Source organism: Cebidichthys violaceus, unplaced genomic scaffold (genome assembly GCF_023349555.1).
Source record: "Cebidichthys violaceus isolate CVI_PGR_0920_01 unplaced genomic scaffold, fCebVio1.0.p SCAF_1, whole genome shotgun sequence".
Taxonomy (NCBI): Eukaryota; Metazoa; Chordata; class Actinopteri; order Perciformes; family Stichaeidae; genus Cebidichthys; species Cebidichthys violaceus.
Window position 1 is genome coordinate 3,931,656 of NW_027176262.1, and position 21,182 is coordinate 3,952,837.

The 21,182-nt window shown below is 43.7% G+C and overlaps 2 protein-coding genes across 4 annotated transcripts in view; both read right to left on the bottom strand.

Annotated features, from left to right (window-relative positions):
• Window positions 1-866: 866 nt before the first annotated feature.
• On the bottom strand, window positions 867-8,814 carry LOC137869463 (TRPM8 channel-associated factor homolog). Its single transcript, XM_068706872.1, has 12 exons — window positions 8,744-8,814; window positions 7,783-8,532; window positions 6,612-6,828; window positions 5,834-6,131; window positions 5,191-5,492; window positions 4,170-4,344; window positions 3,908-4,002; window positions 3,495-3,705; window positions 2,303-2,539; window positions 1,977-2,200; window positions 1,715-1,828; window positions 867-1,534 (listed from the first exon to the last, which is right to left on the bottom strand). The coding sequence occupies exons 2-12, from the start codon at window positions 8,427-8,429 to the stop codon at window positions 1,292-1,294; spliced, it is 2,763 nt and encodes a 920-aa protein (XP_068562973.1). The 5' UTR covers window positions 8,430-8,532; window positions 8,744-8,814; the 3' UTR covers window positions 867-1,291.
• Window positions 8,815-10,709: 1,895 nt separating this feature from the next.
• LOC137869472 (TRPM8 channel-associated factor homolog) overlaps window positions 10,710-21,182 on the bottom strand; it is a 15,255-nt gene continuing 4,782 nt past the window's right edge. For 2 of the 3 annotated variants that reach the window (XM_068706889.1, XM_068706881.1), the window contains exons 2-13: window positions 20,666-20,738; window positions 19,718-20,403; window positions 19,023-19,239; window positions 18,503-18,794; window positions 17,198-17,499; window positions 16,910-17,084; window positions 16,624-16,715; window positions 15,861-16,071; window positions 12,828-13,064; window positions 12,285-12,508; window positions 12,015-12,128; window positions 10,710-11,749 (exon numbers count right to left, since the gene is read on the bottom strand). In XM_068706889.1, coding sequence (XP_068562990.1) covers window positions 11,507-11,749; window positions 12,015-12,128; window positions 12,285-12,508; window positions 12,828-13,064; window positions 15,861-16,071; window positions 16,624-16,715; window positions 16,910-17,084; window positions 17,198-17,499; window positions 18,503-18,794; window positions 19,023-19,239; window positions 19,718-20,364 — 2,754 coding nt within the window. In that variant the 5' untranslated portion in view covers window positions 20,365-20,403; window positions 20,666-20,738 and the 3' untranslated portion in view covers window positions 10,710-11,506. The remainder of the gene's footprint in view (window positions 11,750-12,014; window positions 12,129-12,284; window positions 12,509-12,827; window positions 13,065-15,860; window positions 16,072-16,623; window positions 16,716-16,909; window positions 17,085-17,197; window positions 17,500-18,502; window positions 18,795-19,022; window positions 19,240-19,717; window positions 20,404-20,665; window positions 20,739-21,182) is intronic. The other variant, XM_068706895.1, reaches the window with a different exon arrangement.

Consider the following 21,182-nt stretch of genomic DNA (forward strand, 5'->3'; position numbering starts at 1 on the left):
AAAGGAGGGACTTCAATCCTGACATACCAATGACTGACACTATAGCAGAGGGAAGGAACACCTGTCAGTCATATATTGTTTTGTTAACGTTCAAGGCTTAAACAGGTAGGTTGAAGCAGACAAACCCTGGGTGTGACTGTATAAGAAACCGGTTCATCCAGTCACTATTTATAGATACTAATTTTTGTGGTAGAGGTCATCTGAAATGATCCCTGCTAAGCAGCAAGAAGTCACACACATCAAGTCAGATATCAACTCAGGAATCAAACAACTAAGTCACCCCACGATTCAGTTGATGAGGCTAAGTCTAATATATAGAGGTCTTTTATCAGACATCCAAATAAATAGCTTGTATTCAGCTATAGATAAAAGATTGCTAGATATATGCTTGCATTGTGAGAACACGTTCTGGTCTGCGTGGGACACCCAAATAATCTCAATGCATATACTTGGTTACAATGGAGACAGGAAGTCACTAACCCTTGCCAAATGAAACTGAGTAGGAGAGTCAAAAAATACATCAAAGTTCATTGAAGTCAGTGGAAATATCATAGGCATATTATTTCTTTGAGTTAAAATAATGAACCCAAACTCTAAAGTTTAATGTTAGAGTGGTTGTGGGGAGACGTTTCCTTCAAGTAAAATCATTTAATCTCACAAGATTGTCATTCCAAGATTCGATCATGCAGAAGTTGACTTAAACCATATAGTCAGAATGATGAAGCCACCACTGGATAAAACTCTCTATTATTTATCTCTCTCTCTTCATTTGGGTGGAAAAGCTCTCTCTGGTTGGACTGGGATAAATCCCCCAGCTGTTCTCCAATCAACCAGTAGGGGAGCTGTTTACAACAACTGCAAGGTACAACAGATTAGATGTTTATTAGTTCATTTTCCATTGACAGGCATTAAAGGCAAATATTATGTAATGAAATTAAAAACATCTTAAAAAGCCTGACTGACTTACTGTAACTGTATGATATTAAGATTGGGTAATAAAGCAAATTATGTTCCAGGGGAAGAAGCAGCTTATTAATTCACACACACAAGAAACATCTACACATGCCTGAAAGAATAAAGGCTGGGGATATACTTGTTTTTTAACCAGGTGTTCCTGTTACGTTCATTTCTGATGACGTGCACAACCAACGGTCCAAACGGATGCAGGATACGCAAGGTAGCGTCATGCAAACGTGTAGTTAAAAGCAAATATCTCCGACCTTATAATGTTATTATGACGCTAAAACAAAAATCTGCATTTCCTCCCTCTACACCTTCAATCAGCAGAAGTTCAGTCATATTTGACCATGGGGTGGTCCTTCCATGGAGGCAGATTGGAGATCTTTTCCTCAGTGGCTGTTTTTATGGGCCAGCCCCAGGCCTTAAAGAATGCAGACAGGTTCCTCCCCACAGTCTGGGAGAAAGTCACAGCATACAGGTTCATCTTTCCACTGTTGTCCTTTGGAAAGTTGGTCATCTTGTGGTAGGCAGCAAACACCTTCTTGAAGGCATCCCAGCCAAACTGTTCCTGGAGCTGCATGGAAGGAGACAGAGGTAAAGGAAAATGTGAATCGGATTTTTTATATCATCTAAATGTGGCTTTATTAAAGCCCACTCTGACAACATAGAGGGCTCATCTGCATTTGAAGGGGTGCAATTCTGTTTACATGCACATCTTCTCTACTGGATGTGATTCACAGTAATAGTCTCTCACCTGCATGTATGTCTCCAGGGCCACCCACATTTCCCAGCTGCTGAGTTTCCTGCCCTCCTTCACATACTCCTCTGCTCGACTTTTTCGATTTTCTAAAGTCATATTTGGATGAGCCTGCGTTGAACAAAACAAATGTAATCCAAGTGAAAAGCCATGTACTTTTCTTGGGATTGATTGTGTTTTGTGATGTCACAACACATATTGAGACCAGGCTCTTCGGTCTCAGCTGTTTTATCAAACCAATAAATCTAATTTACTCCACCTTTGCTCTGTTGATCCCCAGCACCTCTTCATGCACATACACTGACCACAGGTTGCATGTGCACTCTGTGGTGTGTGATGGGAACTCCCAGCAGCCTCTCTGTTGGTTGTGTCCCAGTTCATGGATGGGCCCCCACAGGCCTTTAGTCTTAACATAGTCAACGCTGACCAGCTCAGCTGCTGTGGACTGGTGTGTCATGATGGGATAACCAGCATGCATCCAACCTGGATGGAGCAGGTTGACATGTGTGGTTACTCTACGCCATAGAAGAGCCTCCAAAGAAAGCAAAGTAAAAGACACAGGACATTTTCACCGAGTATACTTGCCATAGGAAATCTGCACGTCGGTTACAAAACGTTCCTTCCGAGGAAATTTGTGGGGTTTGGCAGCAAGATCAGCGATGTTCCTCATGATGTTATCCCAGAATGCCGCCAACTCATCAGGGCGATCCAGGCTTCGAACGACGTCTGATGGCACAGTGAGGATGATGTTGTCAAACTCCAGCTCTGCCCACGGTGAAGGAGCTGTGCGCAGCAATGACCAATCAGATGCCGTGGTCACGCCTGAAGAGAAGAAAGAGGTATATGTGTATTCATATGTGAGTTTGATTTTATGTCATTATGCCTTTAGTAAATATCCATATATGTACCTTTAGTCACCATACTGGCAAAGCAATGCTACAAGCCCCACCCTCACTTATCCCCCAGACGTTTTTTCTTTTGGCACTTATGTCCTTTATGTTAGCACTGATCTGTACTGAGATTACTTCAGCCTAACCGTGTGATAATTAAATAAACTTGAACTTGAAAGCCTTCAACCCAGAAGTCCCCTCTCACCCCCTGCACCAGGTTTAGCTGCTCTTTCCAGACAAGCCTCCCATGATGTCAACTTCTGGTGCTGACGAAAGCTTCATGGACACCCAGCTAGCAAAAGCAGCTAAAGCTCCAGCTTACGGCATCTATGTAAACCCCGAGGCTAACGCACTGGATGTCTGTCTGCTCTGCTGAGTCACCCACCAGGCACCGCTCATCCTGCTCATCATGCATCTTTTACAGTGCCTCCATTTTACATTTCCTTGGGGCAGCTTGTCCTCAAGTTTTCACCCGGTTTCACCCAACCAGGGGCTGAAGACCATCCTCTGTTGCATCTTCACCCTGACTCCCACATCCACGGACACAACTCCCTTCCCAGCTCCTTCACCAGCCTCTCTCCTTTCTATTGCGCCAAGAGCATTCAACCTCTTCTTTTGATACGCTTGGGCAGGAGGTTAGTGTTTCCTCAATCCAGGCCTTTGTCTGCTGCTGCTGCTGCTGCAGTAGTACCTGAAAAACGGCCAAGCAACGCTGTTGCACATTTCCACCCACGACCAGAGGACGGCTGATCAGCACTCTGTCAATACCCTAATCAGGAGTGGCAAGTGGAATTCGTTGGTCCCTCTGCTTTTAAATGCTAATCATCGTATTAGAATTCTTATATTGATGTATATGTACAACAGTGTCAATCACCACACAGGCTCACCAGATTTATAGTATGGCACAGGTACAGCCATCTGCACTATGACCTCTAACCCCTCCACTTGTGTGTTGGGTGGAGCCACCAGGTAGATGAGCCCCCCCCACAGGTTCCACACCTGCATCATCTCCGAGGAAACAGGAAACCGCTCGTGAACACACGGTGCTCTCTTCAATTCTTCGGCATCCAGGTGGTCTGTTTGACAACCGATCTGGATCTGAGAGAGACATGGAATATGTGCTGCTGCTTTATGAATGAAAAGTGCAGTATATTTTGTTATAGAGTTACATGTATGGCTCAAATGAAGGAAGGAAGGAAGGAAGGAAGGCTGGGTAGATGGGTAGGATATGTAATAGTGATTGGCTTGATTGGTTAATCAATGACGTTTGATAACTCTGATTTGATTTTGTGAACTTCACCTCCCATCCCTTGTTGACAATCTCTGCTGGTGTGGCCACGAAGGTCTTCATACCAGGAGAGAGGTACAGACCTGTACTGATCCACTCCTCCTCTCCTGACACACATACACAGATACACACAAGATCTGTATATTAATGCAACGCAAAGCACAAAGATTACTGCAATAGATATATGCAGTTGTGGACACAAATGACGTCAAACAACAATCCCAGTTGTATTTATATTTCCGTCACGCATTCGGCCACGACAATGAGGTCTGACCTGCTGTGTTAGCATTAATCTTGATTCGGTGGTTGTAGACGACTGGCATCAAGGGGTTATCCTTGATGAGGTAGGGCAGCAGGGCATCAGGATCTGGGCAAACCTTATACACCTCTGCCCCCACACTGAGGAGTAGGTGGTCTTTGGGACTCTTCACAGGACAGCTGTCACACACCTGGAAAATAAATGAAGTATGTTATAACAGAGGATGCAGTGTCACAGTAAGAGCAACAAAGAAAACCACATCAGACCCTATGAAGACATAATATGGTCTTATTGGTAGTACTGTTCCTTTTGTACAATTATTTGGACAAGAGTGATTTCAAAAGAGGAAATACATGATTGTATTTGTATTGCTTTAGAGGAAGTTAAACAGGACATAGTTGCCTCTCTAATATCTATTTTTTATTACTGTAAAAACATCTCCTTCACACAACTGAATTTATTCAAGTTTCTAGCCAAAAACTTCATTTTACAAGATTACATTTGAACACATCATAATAGTGTCATAATTTACCTTCGCCCCAATAGTATTTTTTTCTGAGTAGAGCATGAACGCACCATGCAAGTCAACTCAACCTCCATTGACCGTAGCTGTTTAGCTCTTACTGTGATAACTCAGCATGCCTGGGAATGAATTTCAATATAATAAGTGTCTGATTTTGTTAGTTGTTCCATGTGTCTTCAAGGTTCTTCCTCCTAGGCTTATTTTGTAATTGCAGTTGTGAATTGTACTGTATGTCTTCTTCACTCACCGACACATGTGGAGCGTGAGTGAAGAAGATACAATTCGTAAAAATATAATTTGGCAGCGTGTTTAAAGGGGACCGACAGAAAAACCGGTCCAACCAATAGGTGCATCTCTGGGCACTTCTGTATCGTCAAAATTCATACTGGGAGGCAAATTCATACCGGTGTATTTACTATATCTTATATATCGTACAAAAAGCAGAAACAAAAAGGACCGTTCTCCTTTCCCACAAACTAATAATCACAGAATATTAAGTCATCCACTCCCCACCTGTGGCATGCCCGACTTCTTTATGATGTCGGTGAGTGAGGACACCACCTGTGTGTAGGAGGAGCAGTAATGAGCCTTCATGTTCAGGTAGTTTGCACAGTCCCAACCCAGCTTTTTAAGGTATTCCTCCTCGTGCTCAGTGAGTTCCTTCCCCTCGGTGACATGACCAGCGAAGCGGTGTAAAAGGTGGCGGAAGTGGTAGGTGTCTCTGATGGCCTGGCTGGGCACGGGGGCCTTGAAGCAACCTTCCCAGATTATGTTCTCCAGCAGGCTCAAGCCCATTTTGTTCAGGATCTTGTTTCCTGAAAGACAATAAACCTGTTTGACGGCCATGTTTATGCAGGTCTGTCATCTCATAAAACAATAGTCTACGTTCTTTTCTTTAGATGTGCTTTCACCAGTGTCTGGTCTGCCAGGTTTTAATCCGGTGATTCATTTTAGTTCAGCTGTCTGTTTCTCTTCCTCTAGCTGCTGAGCTTGTTTAGCCCGTGTGCATATTCATTCATATGTAAAGATCATTACTGCCTCTGCCTTTATTTTGAAATTGTATACATGGTCCCTTACAAATAAAATAAATAAATGCGTTATATTGATATCATATTGAAATCAGCAGCATTAAAACTCTTGTGGCACATCATCGTACCTGAGAAATCCGTCAGTGGGTTTTGCCTATGGTGAGTCTGAGCCCAGTACCAGGCGTGTCCACCAATCAGCAGGCCGCCTCCCTCTGCCACAAAGTCTTGGATTTCCTCCACATGCTCATCGCTATACGCCGTGCACACAAATACACTCAGGTCCTCCCTTAAGTTTGTTTTCTCACAGTTAAACCCTGACTTGCTGAAGAGGTTAAAAGCTTCGTCAAGATCTGGAACTACGCCAACGACCCCATTCCGGCCTTCGTCCAACCAATGAATGGCATTGTTCCAAAATGGAGCCAGTGTCTGTGATGAAGGTTTATTCAAGAAAGACGGTAGTTTATCAATCACATAAAAAACAAACATTTGGTGGATTAAAAACGTCTAATTATTTAGCACACTAAAAATAGCCAGAAACAACCAATTTTTGCTTTATTGCAATACTCAATTGATTTGTTGTGTTTTTAATTAACTTGATCAGCCTAAAACAGACATTCCCATTTAGTTATTTTACCAAAATTATCATATTATAATAGTATGTATTATAGTATAATACACAGATGGGTGATAAATTAAAGGAAAACCCAAAATAAATGTTGTTTTAAGGTGTTTAAAGTTTCCTCTGGAGGGACACTCTTATTTCCCTTCACTCTTTGAGTGCTTTCACTGATATCTAGTGACTGCCAAGGCCATAGCATGTGACCTTTCATACTCAAACCATTCAGTAGCCACCATATTTTTGGTTTAAATTTAAAAGAAAACAATATTTACTAATTCAGACGCTACCTCTCGTCTTAGGAGTCCTTCATGCGTGATCACAACAACCCGTCCCTGCCCATAGTAGGCTCCTGCCAAGAAGGCTCGTCCATCCTCGGTGGTACCAATAGGAAAGGCTAGCGGGCCGTGGACCAGAACCTCAGACGCTACCACCCCATTCTGGAGGTCAAACTCTGACACCCCCTGGAGTAAGAACTCCAAATCGTCCTCAAAATCCTTACCGATTCTGTATTTGAAAAGGGGAAGAAGAGAGATTCTCACAATGTCGCAAAATCTTACGAGGATTGCGGGATCACATATGAGAGAATCCATCTTTGTCAGGCAAGTAATGCGTTTGTGTACGGCGAGCAACTTACACTGACCAATCAGCGTCCTGTGAGGAGCTACTGGCAGCGACAGCCGTGGTTTAGGTGTGCAAGACTACGGGGAGAGGCGCCATTTTTTCGTTCTTAACAACAATGCCCTAAAGAAATTTGCGTATATATGCTGCATTAGCATCAGATATATCAGAATTGGAGAGTATTTCTTTACAGAAAAAAGAGCAAATACCGGCACTGAAGGCTTTTCTCTATTGGAAAGATGTTTTTGCTCTTCTCCTGACTGACTTCAGCAAGAGTTTGATTGACAGATGGTTCATCCAATCACCTACCTAGTATTTGTTTTGTGTCTGCCCTTTCAAATCGCTACACAGTTCACATACTCATTATCTCACTTACTCAAATTAAACAGTAACAAAATACCACAAAAGTAGTAAAATGAAAGAACCACCTCCCACCTCTGTATTATTCATTTCCATACTGATAATCTTTGGTAAACATGGCACCATATTTCTTACTTAGCCGTAAAACAAGATGCTAATATGAGCTACGGAGTCTCCTTCATATGAGGGCTCATTGTCAAGGCTATTGTCAATCCTAATGACTTCACGACTGTAGCCTACTTTGTGTTTAGTGTTATACCCACTAAACTTTGTGAACATGTTATCATGCTGATGTAACATTTAGCACCTGTATACCTAAATCGAGCCACAAGGAGCTGTTAGCATGGTTGTTGAATCTCATTGTCTTGTTTTGTTATATTCAAGTTCTTAATTGAACCAAATGTCTGGACTTTAGAGATTCATGGGAAACCTGCCATTTCACCTGTTCAAATGTGCAAAGAAAAAGAAGCAAGCACTCACACTACGGCCATCCAGGAGGAGGGGATCTGTGGGTAGACAGGCAGGCACTCTGCCTCACCCTGATGCTCAGAGAAGTAGATCCCAGCCACACCAGAAACCTTATTCCCTTCAAACTGAAGCAGCGTGTTCTCCTTAGGGTGTGTTTCAGCCCAGCTCCACGCCTGCCCTGCTATCAGCACTCCTCCTCCAGCTTTCAGAAAAGCCACCAGGTCCTTCACGTCTGCACCGACGCTGTAGGCGTCCGTCACGTACACACCAACCTCCCGGTTCTCACTGAAGGCCCCAACAACTGTGACTTGGAAGCTGGATTTGCTGAGGTTATCAGAGACTCCCTTGACGTGTTTGTGGACGCCCACAGACACGTTGTCGGATCCATCTCCTCTCAGCCAGGTCAGAGCGTTCTCTACCAGAGCAGGAAAGGTGGTCAGGTAGCTCTCATGACCCAGGACCACAATCCTCCCACGGCCATACAGAGAGGCTGCCATCAGGACCTGGCCTTTGCTGTTCATTGCTAAAGGAAAAGCGTGGTCTCCAGTCAGCACCAGGTCACTGGGAATACAGGGGCCACGGAGGTCCAGCTCCCTAAAGCCTCTCATCAGGGACATATAGGCCCCTTCATGGGGATTTTCAATGGGCTGGTTGGACATGGTGAGAAGGATCGATGCTCTGAAGATCAGATTAATGGCAAAATAAAGCTGTGCTGAGTCAGATGCTGTGCTGTAGTCAGGATGTTGAGTCCGTCTGACTTTCCTGTGTGAGAAGAGAGAGAGAGCTGCAGAGATTAAAAACAGATGGCGTACTGTTTATTTTGCACATCATGAAACAATAAAGTTAAAACAACTTAATATAAATCTGCAACTTCAGCTTCAGAGACAAAAAAAATGATTTAGTATAAAAGTATGGATTACCAAAACGCTCATCACAAACTAAAACAACATGAAGCAGAAAGTTACGTTTATACCTGAAAGTTAAATTAGCTTTCTGCTTGTATTCAAACACTGTCAGGCAATCCTCCAGGAACACTTCCGTACAGTAGAGAGGAAACAATATGAATGAGAACAATAGCAGGAAAAAGATAAAGACAGTATGAGGAGGGACTTCAGTCCGAACAACCTATCGGCTGTAGCAGGATTAGGAGAGATCGCACGTCACTGGACAGAATGGACAACACCTTTCTGCCAACGCTCTGTTTGTTTTAGCTCAAAGCTTACACATGAGCCAAAGTCAATATATGTAGACACTGAGATTGTAATAACACCACATTAACTGTGTCTACTCAACACCATCACACACTTCTAATGGTCGCATTAATGGTTTTGCCACAAAAGCAACACAGGTGCTGCATTTGCATCGAGTTCAGGTATGAACCCAGCGCTCAAAGCATCGAGTAAACACATAACTTAGTTTATGAGCCAAATTGTAAAGGTTATATATTAACTTTCAAAACAGATAGCTTTCATTCAGCTTTAGATACAATACTGCAGATGTTTGCTTGCTTTGTGGGAACACTTTCAGGCTCGATCTACTTCCCAGACTTGGTTACAATGGGAACAGGACTCACTGTATTTCCTTATCCTCTGCCAATTTAAACAGATTACGAGATTCAAAAACCTCTAAATCTGTCAAAGGATACAGTGGAAATATACTTTGGCACATTCCTCCCTCAAGTTAACTTGTCAGAATGGTTGTCACCTCCTCAATACCTCACTTTTTTCTTCCCACCAGCAGCATTTCTTCTTCTGTATGGGTCTGTGTTACGCACAGTGAAAGTGCATAAAACACTCATAACAAGAAGAGAGACAATCTTCAGATATCACACCAGGTCAGGTGTGTAAAGTGTGTGAGTTTGTCGCCCTTGCTTGGACCACACCCATCCTCCAATTTGACGTTCATTTTAATCTCAACTACCCACCTGTAAAGTTTCATGACTGCATGGTTACAAATCTGCCCACAAACACCTGACAAAGGTACTCTGTGGTGGTGTTGACCCAAAGATTGGCACACACACACACACACACACACACACACACACACACACACACACACACACACACTCATGCAGACTCGCAAGGTGAAAACAATACCAGCATTGCTGTCACGGCTGGAAGCAATTTGCACACAAATAAATTCCCCTGAAAAACCTGCTCTTCCTGTCTCGGAGCACAGAATGTAGTCTATTGTACTACAAACAAGGAATGGGCTCCTGATCATTAGTGCACAGCTGAACAAGCACTTGGCCCACCCTTGATACATTTGATTATTATTCAGATTACTCATTATTATTCTGAATTAACAAAAATAAATATTCTGTAATCACGAGAACAGTTTTAATTAATAACAATCAAAAAATATACATATTAGGACATATTGTGATGTCAAGAAAACAAGCTTGTCATTACAAGATAAGATCATGTTTGCAAATATTGTTAAGAATATATGCTATTATATTTAAGGATAAGTTTGTCTGTGTAAGCAGGCCCTATCTTCAAGAATATAGATATCCTCTTATTCTTACTTTACGCCTGCTGCAATAATCAATCAACAATTGCAGAGATACATTTGGGTAAATTCCTTAAACTATATGGTCAGAATGGTGTAGCCACAATTGGGCAATCTCTCTACCACATTATTTTTGGGTGGAGTAAAAATTCCACAGCAGTTCTCCCTTCAACCGCTAGGGGAGCTGTTTTACAACAACTGACAAAATTAGAGTGAACAATAAAAGTAATTGTTCAGGTGAATTTGCAATTACATTTTTACATTAAACCACAAAAACTGTCATCTATATTACTTCCATGTTGTACAATCCACATATCTAGTTCCATATGTGAATACGATGTATTTGACCGTATGTTCTTCAATCATTCATCCTTTTGTTCTCTTCTCATTCAAAGACAAAGGGATGAATAAAAACAAGTAGCAGAGGGGTGCATTAAATGTTTATTATATTTATTACATATGTGACAGGTGATCTTATAAAGCATGAATATACTGTGCAATAACAAGCAGAAGCATTAGAGCAAATGAAAGATGTAGTTTACTAATTCACCCAAGAAACATCCACATATCTCAACGTGAATCACTGTTATTATGACCCTAAAATAGAAACATTTTTGTTCTTCCTATAAATGACTTTAAAGGTTCTCTAAATGAAGTCTGCAATGGAGGGAACGCACAGCGCCAAACAACAGCTGATAGAGGTGTAAGGTGGGCGTTATCAGCTGAAACCGCCTATGAGCGCAGTGCATTAGCTATCCGAATGTTGTATATTTCTCCCTATAACTCGTTTATAATAACTTGTGTACAGCACCGGTTACAGTGCTAGTGCTAAGGACTTAAGACAGGTGGAGTGAAGCAGATATGAAGTGGTTGCATGTGAGAGTTGAAGAAAAGCAGAGGTATTAATGCTGCAGTTCCAACAGATAACAAAGTGTTTCGCAGGTTTTCTAACTCATCTTCAAAATAAGTATATAAGTATAGCAAATATTAAACAAATGAAACATGTTGTTTTTTTTCAAATGGAGCTGCTGAATATAAAAGCTGAATATATTTGGTTAACTATGTAACTCACGTTCAGTTTTTTTAAATATTGAAATAAATGTGGAAGGAATACAACAAGAAAAGAAGAAAAGAGAGTCAGTTAATTAAATTACCCACTAAATACTCAATGTAATACATTTGGTCCTCATTGAACCCATCGAGCTGCACTTTAATCAGCAGAAGTTTAGTCATATTTGACCATGGGGTGGTCCTTCCATGGAGGCAGATTGGAGAGCTTCTCCTCAGTGGCTGTTTCTATGGGCCAGCCCCAGGCCTTAAAGAATGCAGACAGGTTCCTCCCCACAGTCTGGGAGAAAGTCACAGCATACAGGTTCATCTTTCCGTCGTTGTCCTTTGGAAAGTTGGACATCTTGTGGTAGGCAGCAAACACCTTCTTGAAGGCATCCCAGCCAAAGTGTTCCTGAAGCTGCAGGGAAGGAGACAGAGGTAAAGGAAAACCTGGAAAAACAGCATTGTTGTCTCTTCATCTTTTCATCCAACATTTTTGTTTGATGTCTCACTGGGTCCATTTGGCCTCAAGTACCTTCTTACAAATTAAATTAAGATTTGACAAATAAAAGGTTGGAATCCAGAATTGCAGCTTGTGGCTTTGAAGGTGTGCAATTGTGTGTACTGACTCCTGTGTGACATATGTTCTTTACAGAGTTGAATAAAAGGTATTTCTCTCTCACCTGCATGTATGTCTCCAGGGCCACCCACATTGACCAGCTGCTGAGTTTCCTGCCCCCCTTCACAAAGACCTCTGCTCGACTTTTTCGATTTTCTAAAGTCATATTTGGATGAGCCTGCGTTGAACAAAACAAATGTAATCCAAGTGAAAAGCCATGTACTTTTCTTGAGATTGATTGTGTTTTGTGATGTCACAACACATATTGAGACCAGGCTCTTCTAGCTATCGGTCTCAGCTGTTTTATCAAACCAATAAATCTAATTTACTCCACCTTTGCTCTGTTGATCCCCAGCACCTCTTCATGCACATACACTGACCACAGGTTGCATGTGCACTCTGTGGTGTGTGATGGGAACTCCCAGCAGCCTCTCTGTTGGTTGTGTCCCAGTTCATGGATGGGCCCCCACAGGCCTTTAGTCCTAAACCTATCAAAGCTGACCAGATTAGATGCTGAGGCCTTCTGTGCCATGATGGGATAACCGGCATGCATCCAACCTGGACAGAGAAAAAACAGAAAAACAAACATCTTTAGGGCTCCATATCTATGGTAATACACATTACTACCTAAATATTGTAGTACTGTATATTACTTTAATTAAATTTTTGTAATTTTATTGACTATGTTGTAATTTAACATGGACACGCAGGTTCCCTTAAGTGTGAATATGAGTGGTTGTCTGTCTCTTTCTCTTAGTTCTGTGATGGACTGTGGATCTGTCCATGAAGTAACCTGCCTCTCACCCAGCGTGATTTGGGACAGGCTTCATCTTTCCTGGACAAAGCAAAAACAAAATAAGGCATACAGTGAACTAACCATGGGATATCTGCACATCCGCTACAAATCGTTCTTTGCGAGGAAATTTGTGTGGTTTGGCAGCCAGGTCAGCGATGGCCCTCATAATCTCATCCCAATGGGCCGCCAACTTATCAGGCTGATCCAGGCTCCGAATGGCGTCTGATGGCACAGTGAGGATGATGTTTTCAAACTCTAACTCTGCCCAAGGTGAGGGAGATGTGCGCAGCAACGTCCATTCAGCAGCTGTTGTCACGCCTGAAAAGAAGAAGGGGATGGATGTATTTGAAAATCTGTTTCTAGAAATGTATTATTACACACAATTATTTTGTAAGTTTTTGGTTTGAGGTATGCTTTCATTCATTTTAATGGACAACTGGTAAACTGAAGTTAATTCACTTGAATTGTCCCAGCATAAAATTTAGTTTTAGAGACTTAGTTCTGGTACAAAGACCACACCCCGAACACAGCTCATTTCCTCCGTACAATGTATTTAAACACAACGAACCTGTTCACTTCCTCTTTGACTCAGTTTTCACATAACGTGTGATTCCCGAGCAAAAACAAAAAAACTCAACCGCTTACCTTGCAACATTGACCTGGAGGTATTTCTCACTCCTTCCAACAATGACTCCTTTCTAAGAAGATTAGCTAACATCTGAAGTCCCGGATATCCCACCTCCTCCCACCATCCTTTGCCGCCAGCAACCTCGACTGCGAACAGCCATCCACGTTCCTCGCGGCTCCCGACATCTATCCTCGGACATCTCCGAAGTCGTCGGTCCCTCGCCTTCCGACAGTCCCTATACATCCCACATTTCCAAGTGGACAGTCTCCCAACTGAAGAACGCACTCACCCAGCGCAAAATCCCTTCCTTCAGTCCAACAGAAAAGCCTCTGTTGGACTGAGGGTCATATTGCACCCCCTACAAACTTTCACTGCCCAAGGGACATCTCACCCAGCAGTCTCGTTTACCCAGTCTTCACTACGATCCCAAGCACATGCATCCCTTCATCCCAGCATCCTTTCCTTTTTCCTCGCTCCTCCCTTTCCTGCCCCAACTTCCTCGGCCAACTTTGCATCTTCCAACATGAGACCGGCTACCTCAGCTGCTCAGACCGCTCCAACAGCAGGAATCCTGGACAGAGTCACTGGCCAAAACCCCTTGTTACAGCCTGTGTAATTATCTCAATTAGTTGATCTCCGCTGCAAATCTCCACAACCACGTCACAATTGTCAAAGCATACAAAACGGAGCTAAAACTGTTGCACCAGTTTCTGTCCTCTTGGAACGGCATCTCCTTCTTCTATAATGACCACATCACCAAGCTGGAAGACATCCAGCTTTTCGAAGACGTAGCACCCTCTATCGGCTTTGGCGGCGTCTATGTTCACAGCCAAATGGCCATCCGAATTCTCATCCCTCACTCCTTCTTCCACGATCTCCGAAATGTATCCCATTAGCCATTTTTTGGGGGCATGAATGGCTCAAAAAGACCTTCACTATGTACTCAGACAACAGCGCTGTCATGGACATCATTAATAAAGGACGGTCACATTGTCTAGATATAATGCTATTCATTCACCTTGGTTTCAGCCCAGCACCAGTTCATCATCCAAGCCTCCCGCATCCCAGGTCACAAAAACTCCATCGCCGATTCACTTTCCCGTTTCTCGTTCCAGAAATTCAGATGATTGCCACCGGTCCGCCTCTCAAGATACCATCCTCCACAGCATTGCCCCTCGAACACTCTCATCATACCTCACCGGATGGAATAGCTTCAAAGCTTTCCACACCTCCCTCAGCCTTCCATTCCCATCACTCGACATCCTTACCCTCACGAACTTCATTACATTTGCCAATTCCCTCCTTAAGATCAAGTCTTCCACCATACGGGTCTACATAAGCGGAATTAACTATCTCACGAAACTGTCCTTAGGGGCTCCATGTCCAGCCTCAACCCACTCACACATCGCTATGCTACTCAAAGGTCTCCGTAAAGCTGAATCACACCCTATACCTAAACGTGTGCCCCTCACTTCAGACCTCCTTAGCCGCTGCATCCGTACACTCCTCTCAGGCTATCTGTCTCCCTTCACAGACAAAGTATTAGAGTCCATGTTCTTGCTGGCTTTCTTCGGCTTCAGTTCACTGACTCAAACTCTGAACTCTATCCGTCACGACATGCCACCATGTCCAATATCTCCATCCATCCTCCAAACACCATCGTCTATCACCTCAAACGCAGCAAGACCAAACAATCCGGTCCACCTCAGCCCATCTACCTCTTCCGACTAGACTTATACCTAAGTCCAAAGGGGCCACACGGTCCTGGTTTCACCACCACTTTCACCATATCTTATCCAGATCCGGAATACTCCCCAAGTGTTACTCGGGCCATTCCTTCCGCATCGAAGCCGCCTGCACGGCTTCAAGTCAAAGAATCCCCGAACATATCATTAAGATGCTTGGCCTTTGTTCTTCCCCCGCGTACCTCTCCTACATCTGCTCCAACCTGAACAACATCAGAACGCCCACCTGTCTTAATGAAGCTGTCTCTTGGGGACTCTGCATCACCAGACCTTCGGAAGAGACGGCCCCCAATCAAGAGTCTCCACTCCCCCCGATCCCACCAGCCACTGGTCCCTCATCACTCCCCTCCAAACTTTCCACGACCCCCTCTACCCTCCTTGTTTCTTCTTCCCTATACCCTTTCATCCCTTACCCTTCATCCCTCGACCCCCATCCGTTACCCTACATCCCTTGACCCTCATCCCTTACCCTACATCCCTTCATCCCTGAACCCCCATCGCTTACCCTTCATCCCTCGACCCCCATCCCTACATCCCTACATCCCTTCATCCCACGACCCCTTTCCGCTTCTTAAATCTAACGCTCTCGTTCCATCATGCAATAAACCATTTGAAACCCATATCATTATTAGAGTGCTCCTTGTTAGTTAATAAACAATATACCGACACATTTGCCATTTACCCCATGAGGATTTACACATCAGCAGACCAATACCAGTGTGTTACCCACCACAGACTCACCGGATTTATAGTAAGGCGCAGGTACAGCCATCTGCACTATGACCTCTACCCCCTCCACCTTTGTTTTGGGTGGAGCCACCAGGTAGATTAGTCCCCCCCACAGGTTCCACACCTGCATCATCTCTGAGGTTACAGGGAATCGCTCGTGAACACATGGCGCTCTCTTCAATTCTCCGGTGTTCAGTTGGTCTGTTTGACAGCCTATCTGGATCTGAGGAAGAATGTGTGTTACTGATTGTTACCAGTAGTTGATAATATAAATAAATGGATGAAATGCTGGAAAGATGGAAATGGTAATGGTAATGACTGCAGTGCATTTAAAGACAAAAAGTGGTTTCCTTCACTTAATTTCGCAGCAGCCATGGGGGTTTGGTTTTGTTAGATGTTAGATGTTGGGGGAGGGATGAGCTGGACCATTAGTGGTTGAGGGCATTAATGTATGTTGAACTGGGGTGGGGAAATGTTGCTGGAGACAGGGGCAGTGTGCGAAATATAGGCGGGGGGGGGGCTCGGACCCCCAAGGCCCCTTGATTGACACTTCAGACTCCCTGCAAGTCTCAATAACAAAATTACAGGGGTTCACTAAAATCATAAGACAATTTTTTGTCACTTGCAAAGCTTACTAGTGTGTGCATGTGTTCCCAAGATTTCCACTGGGTATTTCGCACACTGGACAGGGACAGGGGCATGCAAGGAGTGGGCTGGACCTCGACTGGGGGCACAACATTAACACCACCAACAAAACTTAATTTGTGTACAGCACCTTCCAGTCTTTGTTGACAATCTCTGCTGGCATGGCAACGTAGGTCTTCATACCAGGTGACAGGAAGAGCCCTGTACTGATCCACTCAAATCCTGTTGACACACACAAACACACACATACTTATATTCAACAGGACTTGTGGTGCAGTGTGTGGTCAACACCCACTGTTAGGTTACAAGAATCATTTGGATACTACCTAAGTATTGCAAGTGTGCTCATTCTGCATGTATGTTGTAACTTGTTTTTGGAACAGTTCGCATATTTGTCCACAACAACAAGGTCTCACCTTCTGTGTTGACATTAATCTTGATTCTGTGGTTGTAGACGACTGGCATCAAGGGGTTATCCTTTATGAGGTAGGGCAGCAGGGCATCAGGATCTGGGCAAACCTTATACACCTCTGCCCCCACACTGAGGAGTAGGTGGTCTTTGCCATTCTTCACAGGACAGCTGTCACACACCTTGAAAGAAAATTACCAAAGATGTTGTTGTAATACATCTGGATGGATGTCAGCTTTGCACTGCTCAACTGGAATGAATTTAGAAAGCTTTCATTTCATTTTTACCAACTCACCTGAGGCATGCCCGCCTTCATCACAATGTCAGTGAGGGTGGACACCACCTGCTTATAAGAGGGGCAGTCATGAGCCTTCATGTGCAAGTAGGTGACGCAGTCTGTGCCCAGCCTTTTGAGGTTCTCCTCCTCGTGCTTGTCAAGCTCCACACCGTGAGATACATGACTGGCGAAGCGGTGCAGGAGGTGGCGAAAGTGGTAGGAGTCTTTGATGGCCTTGCTTGGCACGGGGGCCTTGTGTAAACCTCCACTGACGGTTTTCCCCAACAAGCTCAAGCCCATTGCGTTCAGGATCTTGTTCCCTGAAAGACATTCCAGCAAACACGATTTGATGAACTTATTGTGGGACTGGGTGGGTTAGCAGAATGTTTAGATTGAAGTGTATGCAGGCCTGTTACATATAAAAAGCAAAGTGGCCTATTAATGAAAAATATGTTCTCTTTGTGGACATCAAAACACCTTTTTCTGTCTCTGGATATTTTCTTTTTTTGTATTTTAAAAGTCTAGTCATTTTAGACTCATGATGTCCTTAGTGCTTGCCAGACTTCCTCACCAGCTGTAATTCATATGATTAATTACCCTGCTTTGGGTGGCTGCTGTATATATACAGGAGTTTTGCACAAACCACCAGCAGTCATTTGAAGCAGCAGGTTACACTGGCTTCTTGTGGTTGGTCTGCTGCTGTGGGCTTTTGGCTTTAAGATTCATATTATCTGGGCCTGGGCTTGAGCCAGCACTCAACAGTTTATTTTTGATTGCCCAGTGCTTCAACCCTCCTGCTGCCCAGCACTTTGGCCTCTCTGCAAATGTACTCTTCTTCCATTAAACCATTCAAATTATCCGGGCAGCACCTGCTCTCCTGCATTTGGCATCTTTCTTTTGCAATGACGAACTCCAGTGGTCATTCGGCTGGTTGCCTCTGAATGGCACCAGTATACTCTGAGGGACTGTGCCTACAAGTTCTGTAACTTTCCGAAACCAACAATCCAGCACTGCAGAGGTGAGAAGCTAAGCTAAGTTTCAAATTCTCTAACTACTATTAGTGGTACTTTTGTATGCGTACAACAAGATGCAATACTATGAATTGCCTTCATGGTGAAACTGTCTGAAAAAGTGAACCATTATCCCCATCGTGAAAAAGTATCGCATCTCTCCCCTCTCTATGAAGACTGGCCAAGACTTTGGATGCGATCACACAACATGATGTAAACTACTTCATAACACAACCCATAGTCATCGTGCTTGCCACCACTGCAGGCACCCAGACAGCAAACTTTCCTGTATCTTGGCGGTGCACTCTCATACCTGAGAAATCTGTTATTTCGTTTTTCCCAGGGTTTGACTGTGCCCAGTACCAGGCGTGTCCACCGATCAGCAGGCCGCCTCCCTCTGCCACAAAGTGGCGGATTTCCTCCATATGATCATCGCTGTATGCTTTAACCACAAATACGCTCAGGTCTTTTCTGAAGTTTGTCTTCTCACACTTCAACCCTGACTTGCTGAGAACATTGGGGGAGATATTTGGCTGGACACCAACGACCCCCTGTCGTCCTTCATCCAGCCAATGAAGAGCATTTTTCCAAAATGGAGCCAGTTTCTGCGATAAAGGAAGTTATTACAAGAAAGGCAGATCAGCACACATCTCATGATGTAGCACACTAGAAACATCCAACAGCAGGTTAATATGAAATCATATAAATAGGCAGAGTAATCATAATTACTGTCATACTATCTACCTTGTTTTATAGTCTACATTAACATATTTTTATTATTTAACTTATGAAGGCAAACATTCTACATTGAGTGAGTCTGATGTAAACTCTACCTCTCGTCCAATAAGCCCTTCATGTGAGACCACAATGACTCGTCCCTGCCCATAGTAGCTTCCTGCCAGGAATGCTTGTCCAGAGGGCGTGGTCCCGATGGGAAAGGCTAGCGGGCCGTGGACCAGAACCTCAGAAGCTAGAATTCCACCTTGGAGGTCAAAGTCTGAAACCCCATGGAGTAAGAACTGCAAGTCATCCTCAAAATCCTTTCCGAGCCTGTATTCGAAAGAGGAAAGAGAAAGATAGACACCAACTATGTGGGTGAGTCTCTATAATTACGTGTATCAATTTTCATCTTTTTTCTTTCATAATCAAAACATTTTCATGGGTTGATTTCGTGTCTCTATGAAAGTCAAATAAATAACAGTAGGAACAACCATATGCGATGCATTATATTTACTTTTAGTACAGTTGTTTTTTGGAATAGTGCTGTTTTTATCGGATATTTGACATTCATGAAAAACATGGCCAGAATCTAACCTGGTCTAAACCACAAACACATTCTGACAAACAGTCAGTATATTATTATAAAAGTAATTACATTATAATGTAATTATTATATATTGTATTTGTTATATTATATACTAAACATATTTTCAATAGTGTTATTACGATCGTAAACTGGAGGACCAAATATGTGGAGAGGTTTTTGGATTAAAAGTTGCAATAAATGAAAAGTACATTATACACTCACACTACGGCCATCCAGGAGGAGGGGATCTGTGGGTAGACAGGCAGGCACTCTGCCTCACCACGATGGTCAGAGAAGTAGATCCCAGCCACACCAGAAACCTTATTCCCTTCAAACTGAAGCAGTGTGTTCTCCTTAGAGTGTGTTTCAGACCAGTTCCACGCCTGCCCTGCTATCAGCACTCCTCCTCCACCTTTCAGAAAAGCCACCAGGTCCTCCACGTCTGCACCGACGCTGTAGGCGTCCGTCACGTACACACCAACCTCCCGGTTCTCACTGAAGGCCCCAACAACTGTGACTTGGAAGCTGGATTTGCTGAGGTTATCAGAGACTCCCTTGACGTGTTTGTGGACGCCCACAGACACGTTGTCGGATCCATCTCCTCTCAGCCAGGTCAGAGCGTTCTCTACCAGAGCAGGAAAGGTGGTCAGGTAGCTCTCATGACCCAGGACCACAATCCTCCCACGGCCATACAGAGAGGCTGCCATCAGGACCTGGCCTTTGCTGTTCATTGCTAAAGGAAAAGCATGGTCTCCAGTCAGCAGCAGGTCACTGGGAATACAGGGGCCACGGAGGTCCAGCTCCCTAAAGCCTCTCATCAGGGACATATAGGCCCCTTCATGGGGATTTTCCTTGAGCTGGTTGGACATGGTGAGAAGGACTGTTGCTCTGAAGATCGGATGAAGAGGCTGTAGAGCATGTGGAAAGCCAGCATGTAAGTTGCGTAGATGAATGCAGTACAACAGTTGCAGCTAGATGTATATTGTGTGAAATGGCTGTGGGAAAAGAAAGAGCTGACAGAGATAAAATCAAAAACATTTTTTTACTGCTGATTGCTGGTTCAGACTAAAAATATTTCAGTTGGTCTCCACCTGGAGCTACCAAAGCCCAAGAGTTTACAGTTTTTCATAACAACCAAACAACAACTAAAAGCAAAAAAAACGTTTTTACCTGAAAGTTAAGTTGTCTTGCTGCTTGTATTAGAAGACAGTTCTCCAGACACGCAATCCACCAAGGACACTACCTGACGGGAGACCAGAGGGAAGTGAGGGTGAGAACGGCATTGAGTCGTTCGGGGGAAATAACAAAAAGACTTCAGTGACTACAGCTCAGTGACAGGCTGTTAATGACAGCCAGGTTCAGACATCAATGTGTGAAGTACATGTATGTACGCAGACACCCGTCTGTCAACAGTCTCAGTGTGTGAATACACCCTGAATGTAATATCAGCTCATCCTGTCGGGCAGTCAATATTTGTGGATGTCTAGAGCACAACGCAACGTAGTGGCTGTGAAATAAACCAGTAAGACCGTCTATGTTTAAATGATAGTTCAAGAGCAGCATGTCTTATTTTTGTAAACACCAGCATTCCTTCTTTAAATGCCAATATGTCTGTGTTGTGGGGGGGGGGGGGCTTTTCTAATTCTTTAGATAATTAACACATTTAAACATGTAAATTGTGAATAAA

Coding starts and splice junctions, on each gene's coding strand:
- LOC137869463 (XM_068706872.1), bottom strand. CDS start 8,429: ATGTCCAACCAGCCCATTGAAAATCCCCATGAAGGGGCCTATATGTCC. Junction 6,829..7,782: donor TCCTCCTGGATGGCCGTAGT/GTGAGTGCTTGC, acceptor TTTCAAATACAG/AATCGGTAAGGATTTTGAGG. Junction 2,201..2,302: donor CGACGTGCAGATTTCCTATG/GCAAGTATACTC, acceptor TGCTCCATCCAG/GTTGGATGCATGCTGGTTAT.